The 17,597-nt window shown below is 45.9% G+C and overlaps 1 protein-coding gene across 1 annotated transcript in view; it reads right to left on the bottom strand.

Annotated features, from left to right (window-relative positions):
* LOC147748428 (hepatic lectin-like) overlaps positions 1-17,597 on the bottom strand; it is an 82,785-nt gene that overhangs the window by 11,967 nt on the left and 53,221 nt on the right. The window contains exon 5 of the mRNA XM_086961475.1: positions 8,840-8,899. Coding sequence (XP_086817601.1) covers positions 8,840-8,899 — 60 coding nt within the window. The remainder of the gene's footprint in view (positions 1-8,839; positions 8,900-17,597) is intronic.

Raw genomic sequence — 17,597 nt, 5'->3', positions numbered from 1 at the left:
AGTCCGGGGTTAAGTGGCGGTAGTAATGAAGAATGATTCTCCCTGAAGGCTCACACAGAGGGAGCCCGAGAAGTGTCACTTGCCTGATACTCCCACCTCAGAAACCTCCTCTTCCCATCAGAGGAACATTACATGGAAAAAACACTTTTTGAGAGTGATAATATATAGAAAGAGATTTAAAAAAGAGTGCGTTTTATTGGGCCTTGTAAGACTGATAAGAGAGAAAGGAGGGCCCTGAAGCAGGCCTGCCCAGACATATATGCAAGAAATCGAGCCCGCAGTGGCCCACCCAAATGCACCCTTGGCCCACCCAAATAAAAATTCCTGGAGCCGGGCCTGTATACCAATATATCGTACGTTATATAAAATCGAAATATAAACAGTGTAAAAGAGCTCATAAAATCAAAAACTTTAAAAAATTCATGAAACCGGTAAGATAAATCTATGGACGAGTGCACCCATTGTCTATAACCTGAAGAAAGGTCACAGATTTGGATCTCAGGGGATATTTCATCCTTTCGATGTAGGTAAAATTAGTGCCACTGAATATGGTAATGATTAACTCCTGCTATCAGCGTGTAGATACCAGACAAATGGCAGAGTGGGATTGAATAGTATAGTCATTCATTTTTTATAAATTAAAACCGAATGTTTTGTAGCACCAAAAATGTTCACAATACTCAACATTAAGTAACATAAAAACTCAGGTAAATATATATATCATAATATCGCGTACCATTAAATTACTTGACATTATTGCTCCTAATTTACAGTACATAGCAATATACATCACATTGCATCACATTACATCACATTGCATTACATCAGTTTAAAGACTCTCAATCACCGAAAATGCGCCTACTTCTGTGGAAGTATCACAAAGCCTCATAAATAACATCAATCCAGGGCTCTCACTTAAGGGTCCATTAGGATGGCGGACGGACAAAGTCCGTCTGCCATCCTGTCGGGGCCCAGTACCGTCCGCCACAAGGGTGGAGGAACCGTGCCCCCAATTAGGATGCACCTGCAACAGTGGCGGGTGCATCCCGCATTTTTAACATTGCCGCGGACGGTGCTTAAAGCACCGGCCGCCGCAATGTGAAAAATGCTTGTTGTGCGTTTCACAGCACAACATGACAGGCACCGCGCGGTGTCTGCCATGATGTGCTGTAAAACGCAGGGGCGTACCATAGGTACCCCCCATGTGCACCCCCCCTTCACCTTGGGGATCTGCAACGGGCCCCCATAGCAGGAACCGTATGCCTTTTCGTGGCGGCATTGCCGCCATGGAAAGGCATTCCTCCCAGGCCATCCTAATATGGCTGGCGGTGTCTGATAGACACCGCCACCATAAGTGGCGGGCGGTCTTCCCCTCCGCCACGGTCCCCCGCCATTGTAATATGGCGGGGGGAAGAAAGGTGGAGGACGGGCAAGGATGGGGGACGGATCGCCACCGCCTGCATGGCGGTGGCGATCCGTCCGCCATCCTAATGGACCCCTTAGTTCGGTTTATCTCTATTAGCTTTAGCTCTGTAAAATAATAAAAGTACACCTTTATTTTTCCACTTTCATTTAGTCAACACAATTTTAACTTGGGCTTGTATGTCTTTAGGTGGTCAGTGCTATAACTAGCCATATACAACACAACAATGAATTCATCTAATAAAACTAATATTGTAGTACAAGCATGTGTAGCAATTGAAACTCCATCTTCAAAAGGACGCCATCTCCTATTTTAACTTTAGACAGTGTCATTATGAATATCTACTGGCCTGTCAGTTATGATTGACACCGAAAGAGAGAGGCAATCTCGTGTTTTATTTTTGAAAAAAAAGTACTTCAGAAAGGGAACCTCATTCTTTTTGTCTGTATCCAGTGGCGGCTCCTCCGCTAAGGCAAAGGAACGTCGCCTCACTGCCTTGAAGCAGTAAAAGAAAGGAAAAAATAATATGATAATAACGTATTGTTAGGAATGGGATCTCTGGTTGGCTAAGGCTTGTGCCAAAGCCAGGCAGAGACCACCACTCTAGTCAGGGCAAGGGAGTTACACGCCAAGATAACCCCTGCTCACCCCCTTGTAGTTTGGCACGAGCAGTCAGGCTTATCCCGGAGGCAATGTGTAAAGCGTTTGCGCAGCACACACACACAGCAGCAACACACTAGGCACACCACAAAAAGGTTATATATAAAAATAGCCTTTGTATTACAATAAACACATTAGATCATAATCACACATATACACTGTGCCAACTGGCACTGGGCAGTATTTACAGGGGATTATTTACACATGAGAGGGCCACTGTCAGAATCAGCACTTAGTAGAAATAGTAGATGTAGAACATAGAATAACTGTAGCACAAAATAAACATTGTAGAACACAACCAGTAACCACTTGTAAAGGGTAGGAACACACTACATAATACTAATCACCCTAGGCATAGATCACGCAGAGAAACATGAACTCATTAGCATAAACCATACTAGGTAAAACATCCTCCTAATCATGAAAACACATTTAGAGGTCTAAAACAGGGTGCATACATACATTATGCCATAATCACATTAGGCATTGACCATCATAAACATAGTGTGCCCCAGGCTGGGGCACCACACAGGAAAATTGTCCCCAGGCCAACTGGCCTCTCACAGGGCTCCGAAGCCCTATGTCCAAAATAGTCAGGGGGCGCTGCCTAGGCAGCTAAAGCAAAGGTCAGGCCTAAACAAGGCAGCTGCCCACTAAGTGCTGGACAGCTGTGGCAGGGAGCATGGGCACCTGTAGACACAACTTGGGGGCACAAGCACTTCAGTGCCTTCTGGGCCTCCACCAGGGCTTTCTAACAGATGTGGCCAAAAATGTTACAGCTGCCCCCTCCCTCGTGGGGCAGCTGGAAGCACCACCTAACAGACACTGGCACCAATGTGGCTCTCCGTCCCACTCCGGGAATCCAGAAATAAACTTGCCCCCAAACGTGGCAGCTGCCCGCTCTCTCTTGCGGTGCAGCTGTGGTGAATTTAGCCCGGGCACCACTGTGCCTTTGGAGCCCCACTCCGGGACTCCAAACTGCCAACAGGAAGATGAGGCAAAAATGCTCCCAAGGCGCTGCCCCTGCCCACTGTCCAGTTGGGCAGTGGGAAGGAGAAATGAGCACTAGGTCACTGGGGCGGGCACAGAAAGTGTGCCCCGACACACCCCTCAACCACCTCACATGGAGCCCCACTCACCGGACTGTTGCAGGGACTCTCCTTCCGGCGCTGCTCCTGGTGCGTGTACTGCTCGTGGGAGCCCTCCTCAGCGGGGCTTCTCTGGCGATGCTGCTGAGGCAGCGGCTGGAGGGCACCGGCAGTGAACCTTGGCCGGTCCCACCTTTCATCAGCTGTGGGGACACCTTCTGATCGGCAGGCACGGCAACACAGAGGTGGGGTGGGCTCCCGCCGGACTCAGGCTTTTCTTCTCGGCATCCACGGGGCTCTCTACCAGCACGGGAGCCCTGCCGGTCCACACGCCCACTTCTTGCTGGTTTTTAGTCAGACCCCGCCCACGTCTCGGCAAGGGCTGCCTGACTTCCTGTTTCTTCCAGGTAACCGCTGACAGAGCTGCAGTAATTTCTTTGGGGCGCATCGCTTCGTTTGAAGCCCCCGGGCTGGTGGCGGTGATGGGGCACAATACGGGGTAGGCTCCCATTTCAATACCAAGTCCCTGGTGGGGTGGGCACCCGCTGGGGGTTAAAAATCACCACAAAGTCCCTGGAGGGGTGGGCACCCACTAGGGATATCAAAAGCGCAAAGTCCCTGGTAGGGTGGGCACCCGCTAGGGGGATAACCAAGGCACAGAATGCGGGGTGGGCTCCTGCTCATTATTTCAGTAGAGAGATTCAGGGTGGTCACCTGCTTGAGGACGACAAAGCCCTATCCAGCAGGGCAGAGAAAGAGCACTCACCATGGCACCAATCCAGCGCTCTGTCCAGGGACAAACAAATCTCTGCTTTTCTCCACTGCAGAAAATAAAGCGCTCCCAGGCACTAAAGTCCAAGAAAAAGTCTTTGAATGAAGGGGGGGTAGAAGCTGGGCCCAGAGGCCAGCTCACAGGGTTCTCCAGCAGGGAGGCAGTCCCTAGTGGCGGTTCCTCCTGCTGCCCAGCAGCAGCAGCAGGCCCCCCAAGTCAGGAACAAGAGAACAACATACATGGCGGTCACAGCCCCTTCTTATACACACATTTCCTTTGTCTCCTAGCACAGGGTTTAGGGAAAACTAGATGAAGCTGGTTTGGGAGTACTTGAGCACTTTGTTTTGCTCAGCTCCTCTTATTCTATTCACAGGATGGGCCAGGGACATAAGACATACCACAGGGGGTGGAGCCAGCATTGTGTAGGGAAGGCACAGCCCTATTCAGGTTCCAGGTGCAACTCCTCTCTCCCATCCACATGCAGATCTCCCTATTCACCACCGGGCAAACCCATCCTGGCTGCTGGAGCCAGGCACACCAGCCAGCCCCTGTCAATCACAAGTCAGACAGGCAATTCACATTCACTGCACACAGAAATGCCAACTTCTAAAAGTGGCACTTATCCACTAGACGCAATAAATCTGAGCACACCATTGCGCAGTATTTATTCTCACGAGTTCGCCTATACCAAACTAGCCCCTGCACTCCTCTCACACCAGAAAAGATCATGGACACACATAACCCCCATGCATTCCTATGGGAGGGCAGGCCAATCTCACCACTTGCACTCAGACTGCGCATGCACTTTACACTGGGACACAGTGCTAAAGTGCGCAGAAGCCAAAAACAACTAAAATCAGGTCTCATTTAAAAGCAAAAAGTTTAGGGGTGAACCTGCCAAAAGGGTCAAGTCCAACACGTATTGTTATTGTATTTTGTCCTTCTGCTGTGGCAGCTTTGCGTGACATGCCGAGGATGCAGGGGAGGAGTAGTAGCACCCTCCTAAGTGCTTAATGATTTTTTGGGCTGGCCTTCTCAGGCTGGCCAAACAGTCATGCACATTTTCCCTGTTCTCCATTAAGCCTGCATTACAGCCTGCATAGAGAACACATCCAGGCCCCCAGTCCCTGGTTGAGCACCGAACCATGGTGCTCAGATCAATCACATGATTGGTCAGGGGAGCCTGGGTGCTTACCAATCACAAGGCTGCATTGCTGCCTGCTTCCTGTTTCATTCCCGACGTGAGGAGAGATGACAGAGAGACACAGCAGTAAGGTAGGTTTTCTTTTTTTTTAGATATCTCCTTACCACCCCCCACCACCCTCTCTCCCCCCACCCCGCCACCCCTGATCCATGCCGGCTGCTACTGTCTGTATCTAAGAGTAAAAATCTAAAACCGGTAAACTAGGAGCCTAAATTATAGCAAAAATTAAAGCAAACCAAATAAATATTTTATCTAGTTTATCTGTCCCTATTTAGAATGAAGTGCATATTTTTGTTTTGTTATTTGTATAACGGGGAATCTAAAAGGTGGACCAGATCTACAATAGACATCATATTCTAAAGTTATTCTGTCATGTGGTGAGAGTGTGAAAAGCCATATATTTTACTCCTTCCACTTAGTGGGTATCCCAGGGCAAGGGCACAATCTTTAGACAAATGCAGTGTGACATACACGTTCAATTCAAAGAAGATTGAAAATGTTTGACATCAAAATAGTATCTATTTTAAATCATTTTTAAATCTTTGCATTGCAAACAGCACTTAAATTGATTATTAAGTCTTACAGTGATGGCAATATTACTAGCTAGACTACAAAGATTAAAATACTGTACTTCATTTGTTCCAGTGGTTGCAGGTGTTGGACACCGGCAATCATTTTTGCAGACCGGGTCTCATTTTTCATCGGACATTAACTCAGAGCAAGAGAGAGAAACACAGCAAAGTAGGAAAGAAAGAGAATGATATGAAAGCAGAATAAAAAGGGAAGGCAGGGATGAACAAGAACCTATAAGAATGAGATAAAGTGACAGGAAGTGTCTGATGGGGGAATCAAAACTAAGCAACCATGGTATTTGGCAATGTTGGCTGTTCTTAGAAGAAACTTTAAGGTCTCTGCACTTATTTATTATTAATATTTGATTTAACAAATAAAGCACAGTTAAACTGTGGCACTGTGTTATGTATACACACTCAGTACCAAGAAGTGTATAAGAAATCTTGCATTACTATCACATATTACTGCTAATAAAAAAACACCATCAAGTGCCTTCAATAATAATTATTTCTCCAGCAAATTACATATTTGCTGGACGTGGTTCACAGCAGCTGTGTGTTTTTATTTTCTGGAAGATTACAACTTTTCCCGTCTTATATCCGTGCTGTTCACATTTGTATTTACGAACAATTTGACAATTTTAACCTTCAACATGCTATCTAGTTCAGGTTTTCAGGGGATTCATAATAATGTCATGATAACTGTGGTAATTAATGTACTTTGTAAGAGATCTATATTGTGTCTTGTCTAGTCAAAGATTTGACTCTTCATAAAGCAGCACAACGATTAACGTGCCTGGTTCAAAGCACAGTATGTAACATGTAGATCTCGTTTGTATTTTTTGTGGACATCTCAGTGGGTTACTGCTTTTGTCACAGATATCCTTTTGTTACTTATTGTCCATTTGTTATAATCCTAATATAGTACAGGGAACTATGAACAAGCATCAAAGAGCTGCGTTCAGACTGCAAGGCACAGGTTAAGTACCTTATTGAATTTTCCTCAGTCTTTTGTTATGCTAAGGTTGGTTAAATGGTTCCTGTGAATGGTATTAATTTCTTACTAGTGCAGATAACCTGAACAACGTTCTTACATTTTAAATCCTGGGTTTGTGTTTCTCCTGAACAATCATTCCTAAAATACACGCTTAATAGTATGGATGATATGTAACTCCTAGGCCTTGCAGCCCTCATTGTCTTATGTAACATTTCCTAGACACTGGTTTACACACTTGTGTGATTCATTGTCTCTGTTTATTATGTATGTGTCAAGTAAAGAGCTTTGACACCCTACATTAAGATGAATAGGCCTATCAACAAAATTAAATGGAAAGAGGGTCTATGAGAGATTGTGGGAACCTTTGGAGGGTGGTAATGAGGGAATCTGCCGAGAAAGGTAACTGAGAGAACACCAAAAAAGATTATTTCACCATGTTCAAGTAATCAGCCTTGGTATGATTGGCCCACCATGTTCATGTCTTTGGCTTCAGAATGATAAAGGCGGAGTGGAACACACTGAGTTACATGCAGATTTCTGCAATGGATGAGCTATGCTACTAACAGAGTTTGAAAGTTAGAACCAAGGTCTTCTTTGTTTGTCCATGACAACAGATCCATGCAGGATTTTTACTATAACTACTGACTGTGTCAGTGATTCCTCTTTAGATTAATTGCATGTAAATTTATCCTTTAAGAGTATCCTGAAAATGTGGCGTGGATACGACTTTGGTTGACCACCCTCCAGAATTCAAGTATTTTATGAGGTCAGCCAAGCACTCACTAGGATATAGTTAATATCCTAAGACTTCCTAGAATCCAATTCTCGTCTTCAAATAATTCTACTCTTCATGCTTGCATAAGTAGGTGCTGAACAAAAAAACATGCCTCAATGATTCCACAAGTTAACCACAGTGTGTCAAGTTCAGGAAAAGGACCATTGCCTTTTCTTCCAGCTCACCATCCCTCCTCTTCTGGTGTTAACAGAGTGCCCCAATTTTCCTTCAGGCACATCCAGACACGTTTCGTATTAATAACAAAACTACAGATGCTGACATGATGTTTCTGGTATTACTCTGTGTGAGCTGCTTACTGCTATCACCGCACATGATAATGTTGAGGCAGCCTCAGGGGATGGGTTTCAAAAGGCATTTGTTAATTAAATTAGGAAGGCCATTTAGCAATCCTCTCTCTCATTGCCTTTGTCTTTCTTGTGTTTGTTAAGAAATAACTATTTGTCAGATACCACTAAGAGTTAAATCATTCGTAGCTGACCTGGGAAGCTGTGAATTCTATTCTCAGGTACCACACTTGATGGTTGTACTATGAAATATCAACATCAAAAATATCGTGGTACAATAATATTGAAGACAGAGTATCGAGGGACAACATTTTGAAAGATCAGTGTATATAGGAAAGTTTAGATTTACTATCCTTAAATCCACATCTACGTTCCTTGAAGATATATGTACAGTGTATGGACAAACATGTGGAGTTAGGTATAGGAAATCTAAACTCACTTACCTGTTGATTTCTTTAAAATATTTTGTCCTCGATATTCTGTCCCACCAATATTGTGGGTTCGATCTTCAGGGGCCACACCCTACTTGACTGCTGGTATGATTGACATACAAGCAAAATGCTGGAAAGCCAATGGACAGATCTATAGATAGATAGATAGATAGATAGATAGATAGATAGATAGATAGATAGATAGATAGATAGATAGATAGATAGATAGATAGATAGATAGGACAAACATTTAGAAGGTGCTTAGTAGTTGTACATAAAGCATGACAAATCCTAACTTGAAACTGCAAACATGAATTTCAATACAAGACCAGTTAAACATGATCCGGGGTAATTTCTCAGTAACTCATGGTTCGATTTATAAAGGTCTTTTATTGGTAGAACGTCTTAAAAATTAAAATACCATACTATTGAATAGCATATATTCAAATCAAAGAATACTACAAACCCTCTAATGACAACTGCAAATCATGGAGCAACACGTAGATCACATTAAATCTCCCGCATAACATTACCTCACTTGACAGCAGGACCTCTAAGTGGGAAAATTCTTCAGACGTCACGCTAAACACAAAGGATGGAATGGGAACTCACCTGGGAAATCTTTCTTTATAGTGTTCTCCAAATCAGTCATTTTTACCAAGAGGGTGTCAACTAAAAGTCAAAAAAGAAAGTGACATGTGATTGTCTGCCATTTGTAAGTTCAATGTAATCACTAAAAGACGTAAACTCTTTTCCATACAAACTGAAAAATTGAAACATTGCTTAAGCTCAATACAACCACATTAAATAAAATCCCTATATTGCACCAATCATCTTAGAGTGCGGTTTAAATAGGTAGATTGGATCTTACATATTACCCATTTTTCAAATTCCTGTGAAAACCTAGAGCAATATTAAGAGGTTAGCAAGGAATTGTTGGACAGATGAATTCCCACACATATCATCCAGTGCAGTAAGCACATTATAGCTGATTTGTGGCATTCAAGAAACACAAATTCAATGGTCGAATATAAAGTAAATTCTGATGTCCCAGATGCTAAACAAAGCAGGCAAAATATAAAATGTCTGCACTAACAGTCCTGGACATGGGATTCAGTGAAAGCGTATCCCAACACTGACTTGTGTTTCCTACTCAATGGTCAGTCTATTCACCAACACCTGCTAAACGCCAATTGGTTAGTCTGTGAGTTTAATTTGATGGCCACTTGTAGTACAATTTCCCTCCCCAGAGATACAACTGATAAAATTTATGCATTTTTTTTCTTCACACAGTCCCAGAGTGCCGGGTCTGGTTCCGGGGTGATTACTGCCAGATCATCGGCATACACCAATAGATTAGTCTCAAACCCATTAATAGCTACTGGCATAATATCCACACAGCCCTGAATCCATTGGACCAACGGGTCAATATATAGCACAAAAAGTATGGGTGAAAAGGGACACCCCTAGCGTGTCCCCCTTGTAATATGAATTGTATCTGAACTTTCTCCCATTAACTGGACTCTAGCTACTGGATCCCAATACATGACCTTAAGGGCAGTCAAGATTTTGGGGCCAAAACCCCTGTGGTCCAATATCCCCCATAGATACTTCCACCTTACGCGGTCAAAGGCTTTTCCCGCATCGAGGGGGATCATGGCCATCCGTCCCCCCGTGGCAGCATGGACATCAAAAAGAGCTATAGCATGCCTTATATGGTCGGTTGTCCCACCACCTGGGATAAATCCATGCTGCCGGGGGGGAGACCAAACCCCCAATGATCAACCCCTGCCCCTTAGTGAGAATCTTGGCGTAAATCTCGGTGTCCGTATTTATGAAGGATATTGGCCTATAAGACCAAGGATTTTCTTTTGGTTTCCCTTTTTTATGGAATACAACAATATTTGTTTCTTTCCAGGTCTCGGGGATTTGGCCAGTACATACTATCCCTCTAATTAAATCTAACAGTATTGGGACTATTTCTCTCGAGATGCTCTTATAGACTTCCAATGGGATGCTATCTGGCCCTGCAGCCTTACATGTTGCTAATTCTTGCAGTGCCTCGAGCACCTCAATACTTGACCAATCTTTAAGTAAAGCTTTCTTTTCTACATCATCCAGATTAGGACCTTCATCCCCGAACTCTCCTTTTATCATATCCATATCACTCTCTTCCTGATATAATACTTGATAGAAATTTTTAAAGACTCTCCAAATATCCATTGGCTCCGCATAATCGTGGCCATTCTCCTGTATGTTTGATATTACATTCTTTGTGGTTCCATGCCTAATCCATAATGCCAGTGCTTTACCTGCCTGTTCTCCAGTTTCATACAGTCTGCACCTGTGGGCCTGAAATTCGCTAGCAGCTTTCTTGGCCATCTGTTTATGGATCTCTGCTTTAATAGTGCTAATTCTCTGTTGGCTCTCCTTCCCTTCCTTGCGAGATATCATTCCCATGTTACTCCTCTGCTGCTATCAGTTGCCCCGTCAACCTCTCATTTTCTGACCATGCCTCTTCCTAAGCTGAGCAACATAACTAATTGTCTCGCCTCTCAAAGCTGCTTTAAATGCATCCCAGACGCTGTTTCTATAGGCGCTGAAATGATTTGCATCAAAAACTTCTACGGTCGATTTCATTAAATGCTCCACATACCCACTATCTGCTAGTAACTTTCTATCGAAAGTCCATCTTACCTGTTTTCTCTTGAACATACACAGGTCATAATTCAATATTAGTGGACTTTGATCAGAGATTATTTTGGGAAGTTTCCTGATACTAACATTTCTCAGTTCTGTTAAAGAGATTAAACAATAATCCAATTTTGTATATCTCTGATGTGGGAAAGAGAAATAGGTATATCCTGGGTTATTAGGCTCTTTGTTCCCCCAGACATCTGCTAATCCATGTGACTTAATCCGGGAACTCAGTGCCTGAAATACCCTAGGTTTCCGGCCTACATAAGGGGATTTATTGGTAAGATCTGCAGAAATATTTAGGTCTTCACAAACTACAATAGGGGTAGGCCAGCTAGTTAATTCATTTTCTAATAACTCAAATATCTTCGGATCGTCTTGATTGGAACCATAGATCCCACAAATTGTAATGCCGACAGAAAGCTTGGCCAATGCTCATCTCCCTAATGTATCGGCCTTATGGCGCTTTGCGCCCCCAAGTGTGGGTTTGCCTAAAATTGCTACTCCTCTAACTGTGGAAGTCTGGGAAGAACAGGCCAGTATATCAAAACCTCTCAAGCTCAGCAACTGTTTCTTTCCCTATGGTAGATGTGTCTCCTTTAAGCATATAACATCTATACGCATTGATCTTATAAAATCGGTTAGTCTTTGCCTCGTTTTCCAGTCATTTAAGCCTCCCAATATTGACAAAGCATATATTAAGTTTCGCAATACTTTACTTTGAGGTTCCCATTTCCCTTTTGTGCCGACAAAAAAAGATATCCCAAATAGAAGATCCTGCATCAAAGTAGAAACAAAATAGTACCAGATATTCTCATTTTTTTAAAAAAAATCTATTTTCTTCCTCCCCTCGGCTCCTTCCTCACCCCCTACCGCCCTCCCTGCTACCCAAACCCCTAACCCTCCCTCCCTCCCCAGTGAAGCGCTCAGACCGAGGTCTGTGCATGTGATGCATGAAGCAATAGCGGACAGGTCATCCTACTCAAACTGGCTTGTTACCCCCTTAGTCCCCCCAAAGAAAAAAAAAATGAGAAAACAAATAGACTGAGCAGCCGTCTCAGAACCTACCACCCAAACATATTACACATACTATTTGCAAATTGCCTATGGGCCAGCCCCCTTAACCTGATACAAAACATTCAGGTATTACACTCCCCTAGTTGCCCAGAGAATCTAAATATTCTTCAGCTTTTATTTCAGATGTAAAATACCGGGTCTGTCCTTCATTTATCACTTTGAGTTGTGCTGGATTGATAAGATATACTTGAATATTCTTTTCTTCAAATGGTTTGATTAATTGTCTCAATCTCCAGCGTCGTTCCACCATTACGTGACAATAATCAGGTTGCACAAAGAAAGTGACCCCCCCCACTTGATCTCCTTGCTTTTGGTCTTGCTTTCTCTGATATTGCCTGCCGCAAGATGAAGTTCCCCAGGAATACCAGTATTGCCCTTGGCTTGTCCCCCTCCTCTTGAACCTACTCATATTTTAAAAGGGGTACGATGCCCCCTCTGAATTTCTGCCAACCAGTTCCACTCCAGAAGTTCAGGGAAAGCAGATTTAAACAGATCAATTACATATGCCCTTACATCTGACCCCTCCACCCCCTCTTGTACCCCCAACACCCTAAGATTGTTTCTTCTCTGCCTATTTTCCAGATCTTCCAGCTTCCACTGAATATCCTTGACCTGGGCGCTTTGGGCCTCTTCTTGGGTGGAAGCGGCTGCAGCTTCAGATTCTGTTGCGACTATCCTATCCTCAAGATTTGACACTCTATCTGCAACATTTACACACGCCTTAGAGCGCTTCCTTACCACTCCCTGCATCTTTCTCATTGCTGCCTGGGATTTACGACTGTCTTGGCGTGGTTCCTCCCTATGTGAAAGAATAGCCTGATGGATTACCTCCAACATAGGGGGGGTTGCGATGTTTTCGGTGTTAGGACCCCCCAAGAGTGGGGTGGTAGATGAGTAATACCGTCTTAATGTTATGTTGTTATGTTATGTTATGTTACAGCGTTCTTGTATAGCGCACGGCTACTCGAAAAGAGTGTCCCGGCGCTTTCCACCTGCAGCTCAGAATAAAAATAACACAACACAGCAAAAAGAATGAGAAAAAGAACTGAAACTGAAACAATAAGAACAGCCTAAAGATTAAAAAGCCAGGTCTTCAGGCTCTTCCTGAACTGGAACAAATTGGCAGTGCTGCGCAGCGAAAGAGAAAGCGAGTTCCACAGCTGTGGAGCTTTGCAGCTGAAAGAGCGCCCTCCCGTGCGGGCCTTCCTCACCCGAGGGACCATCGCTTTGTAAAGGGATTCCGAGCGCAAGGAGCGGACTGGTCGATAAAAGGCCAGTCTCCGCCGCAGGTATCCAGCCCCTGATCCAAACAGGGCTTTGTGCATCAGAGTCAGGGATTTAAACTGGATCCGCTTCCGGATAGGCAGCCAGTGTAGCGCCTGTAGCAGCCCGGAAGCTCGGGCTCGTCTACGCAGGCCAAAGATAGCCCGGGCGGCAGAGTTCTGTACCACCTGTAGACGCTGAACTAGGTAATCAGGGAGGCCAAGGAAGAGGGCATTAGCATAATCTAGCCTAGAGCCGACGAGAGCCTGCACAGTAATACGCCTGTGCTCCTCAGACAGTAGGGGCAGGAATTTACGGAGCATTTTCAAAATTCCATAACAGGTGCCAGCCAGACCCAGAATATGTGTTCGCAGCGACAGCTGGTTGTCCAGCTTGACACCCAGATTTTTAGCCACCAAGGAAGACTGTGCAGGAGGGCTCATGTCGGACGGCCACCAGTGCTGCCACTCCGGATCGACAACGCAACCGAAGAATAGAACCACGGACTTGCTAGAATTGGCCCTTAGACTGTTTTGTTGGAACCAGTCAAAGACCAATGTAAGACAGTCCCGAATTCTCCCTCCATCAAACTCCTGGTCTTTCCCGCATGTGAAGAGGAGTTGCGTGTCATCGGCGTAGGAGACGATCTGGGCCCCATATGCTTCCACCAAGGCCGCCAAAGGGGACATAAAGATGTTAAACAACGTGGGGCTCAACACAGAACCCTGTGGAACCCCAACTCCCAATGGCGGCATCTCGGCAGAGCTCTGGGAAACCCAGACCGTCTGGCGGCGGCCTTCAAGGAAGGATGTAAACCACCTGAGCGCCGTCCCCCTAAGGCCGATGTCATAAAGCCTCGCTAAGAGCGCCCTATGGGGGACGGTGTCGAAGGCCGCCGATAGATCTAACAGGACCAGCATGGCCCTCCCGCCGACATCCAGAGTCTCCCTGATGATCTCAGTGACCTCTAGCAATGCCGTTTCCGTACTAAAATTAGGGCGGAAACCGGATTGAGATGGGTGGAGCAGATTGTTAGCTTCCAGAAAGCGTGACAGGACACCGTGGACGTGTTTTTCCGTGATCTTCGTGAGGGCCGGAAGAAGTGAAATTGGCCTATAATTGGCCAGAGCCTCGGCGTCGAGACCCGGTTTCTTTAGGAGGGGGATCACCATCGCTCTTTTCCAAGAGCTAGGGACCCTCCCCTCCCTCAGAGAAGCGTTGAGGATGGGATTAACCAGTGGATTCACTACCTCCGCCATCCCAGCCAAGAATTTGGCGGGGCAGGGGTCAAGTGGCGAGCCAGATTTCAAATTGGCCAACAGCTGCCTGGACACATCACTGGAAACAGCAGGAAAATCAGACAGCACCGCCGCCGGTGTGTGCGGAAGTCCGCACCCAGCCCCGGTGACGCCGCTTCCATCCTCCGGTCCTTCCACAAAGGAGGCCTGAATCGCCTTGATCTTATTAGTAAAGAAGCCGTCAAGATCACCTGCCCACGTATCCGAAGAAACTAAAGGGGGCGATTGGGAACTAGGGGTCGTGAACTCCTTCACAATGGTGAAGATCTCCTTACAGGAGTTCGCAGATGCCTCGATCCTCCTAGCCAAATAGTCCCTCTTAGCTCCCAGAATGTCCCGATGGTAGGCCTTCACCGCCGCCTTGTAGGCGAGTTTAGCCTCCCCATCATACAAACGTCGCCAGGCCCTCTCGGCCACCTTGCATAGGCTGCGAGCCACACGAAGAGCCTCCGTAAACCACGGTGCAGATTGCCGTGCCACCGTGGATCGGGGGGCTGCCTTGGGGGCCAGATCGTCCAGCCTATCAATGAGCCACAGCTGCAGAGCCTCAGTGTCGCTATCCAGATCACCCGAAAGATGACAAGGGTGATCCAGAAGCGCCTGTTCCAGCATGTCAGGTGTCACTCTGTGCAGCGCTCTCGAGGCCGATCTAGACAAGACCGAGGCACTATTATCCGGCCGCGCACTCTCCAGCACCGAAAATCTGATCAACCTGTGATCGGACCAGAGCACCGGCAGGGTGTCAACCTCCATAAGAGGGACAGACGAAAACACCTGATCCAGGGTATGCCCCTTCTCATGAGTTGGCCCCGACACGAACGGTATCAGACCCAGTGGAGATGTGATATCCAACAGTTTAACCGCATCCGGGTCGTCCGCTACGTCAAGGTGGAAGTTGAAATCACCGGCCATGATGCAGTGCTGTGAGGTCAGCACCAACTCAGAGACAGCTGTCTGCAGATCTTCCAGGAAAGAACCCAAAGGGCCGGGTGGTCTATAAACCAACAACCCCTTCAGAGCCTGGCCCAGGGACAGTCTGAGCGTGAAGGCGAGTGACTCAGCGCTCCCGATGGAATTAAGGGGAAGAACTGAGCAGGAAACGCTTTTTCACCACTACCGCCACTCCCCCGCCTCTGCCCTCCACTCTATCCTGCCGGAAGATATTATACGCCGGAGGAATGGCTGAGAAGACATCCGGATTGGAAGCCTCTCCCAACCAGGTTTCGGTAAGTAGCAGGCAAAGGGGATTTTCCCTAACAAGAAGATCGTAAATATGCAGGGCATGGCAACCTACCGACCTCGTATTCAGCAGCAAACAAAGATGCTGTGCGCCAGCCATTGCAGGACGAGGAACATTGACATGGGTCCAGGAAGGCGTCCAGCCACAACCCGGACAACGGCGTTTACCCTTAAATCGCCCCGGGAAGACGGAACGGCAGGAGCTAGAGTGGCCCCGCATATCCCGCAACATCGCAGAGGTGTAACAGATCAACTCAGCCAGAGTGTCGCCGGACCGGCGTCCCCCGCCGCCCCGTCGCCTCCGGGACGCTGACGGGCGCAGACGGGCAGGACTCCGGCACGACTCAGGCTAAGCGAAGGCGTCCACCTGCGCGTCACGCTGCGCGTGAGGGAGCGACTTTAAATAGGCGCTCCAATCAGCCCTGAGCGTGCGAGTCCGCTCCGCTCCAAGATGGCGGCCGCCGCTGGCTGAGGTGTCCCAAAGAAAGATGGCGCCCAAAATGACCCCCAGTCTTTTATACCTTGATCGTGAGTTTCTGGTAGGATATTAGGCCTTTTAGTAGTTGTAGGGGGGTCTCTATCTGAGTCGAGATTGCTTTCCCCCGGAGATGAGCTCCGTTCCTCTTCAGCCCACTCAGCCCCTTCTGAGACCGAAAGAAACCAGTCACTATTATCTTTATCCTTTTCGTACTCCATCCTTTCCTTGTCTTTTTCTTTTTCATTTAGTGGGACATCGGAAGAGCTTATTGCCCCAATATCTCCTCCTCCTGAGATATGGCATTGTTCCACTTCTATCACTACCCCGCTAGACACAACCTTTTTCTTTGGATCAAGTATGTTCACTGGGGTTATCAAAATCTCCCTTCTATTTACGATTTATTATTGGGCAGGGAGGCTGTGGGATTACTATAAAGGAGAACAGATAGACGGTACTTTAAGAAAATGCGCTACAAGGTCATATGCAGTGCACGGGGAGTTTGGAAGTTTGTACAAAAGTCACTGGCAATTCCAAAAATTAATTGTCACATGCCACTGTGGAAATCAGGTATCTTTCCACAACTTAACATTGATGGAATGTGGAAATGTTGGGAGCAGCAGGGAATCAGAACAGTAGGAGATGTCATGGAAGGGAATGATGTGCTGAGTTTCGAGACTATCCAACAGAGATATGGCATTTCCAATAAAGATTCAGAAGACATTATTTATTGTATTTATTTATAATGTTGATGTATAGAATTATGTAATATCTAAATTATCTATTGCTGTTGTGTACCAGAAAATTCTCAATAAAAAATAAAAAATAAAAAAAACACAGTCCCTGAGTGCTTCAAAATTACTTTTGAATGGACAACGAGCACTAACTCAATGACACAAAACACTTTGGTGTCAAGCAGGATGCAAATAGATGGTGGCTCATGGGTGGTCATGAAGGACACAGTGTAGCACGCAGAAAGTCAATACAAGAGACCATTGTTAGTTGCTGTTGGGCATCTTATCAGGGGCATAAAAAATGCTCCTTTCAACAGATAATTTCTCTGTGCAAAAGTTAGCCCAGGTGTTCTGCCCGGCTCTCTTGCAAGGAAAGTTGAAGGCTTCTTTCCCAATGAACTATGTTTATCTGAGGCATCCTAGACACTCAGGTTAGGAGAAAAGATCTTCTAGAACTGGGGTCTGAACTATAAACGACATTTTAGATTATAATATGTGATGTGTTTGAGTGGTATCTACATAATCTGTATATCTCGAAGTCTACCTCTCAGGTGATTAACAGGGAGGAAAGGCTGATATAGCACCAG

This window comes from Lissotriton vulgaris, chromosome 1_1 (assembly GCF_964263255.1).
Source record: "Lissotriton vulgaris chromosome 1_1, aLisVul1.2, whole genome shotgun sequence".
NCBI classification, from domain to species: domain Eukaryota; kingdom Metazoa; phylum Chordata; class Amphibia; order Caudata; family Salamandridae; genus Lissotriton; species Lissotriton vulgaris.
Note: the sequence above shows the minus strand (reverse complement) of the source record. Positions and strands in the feature narration are given on the sequence as shown.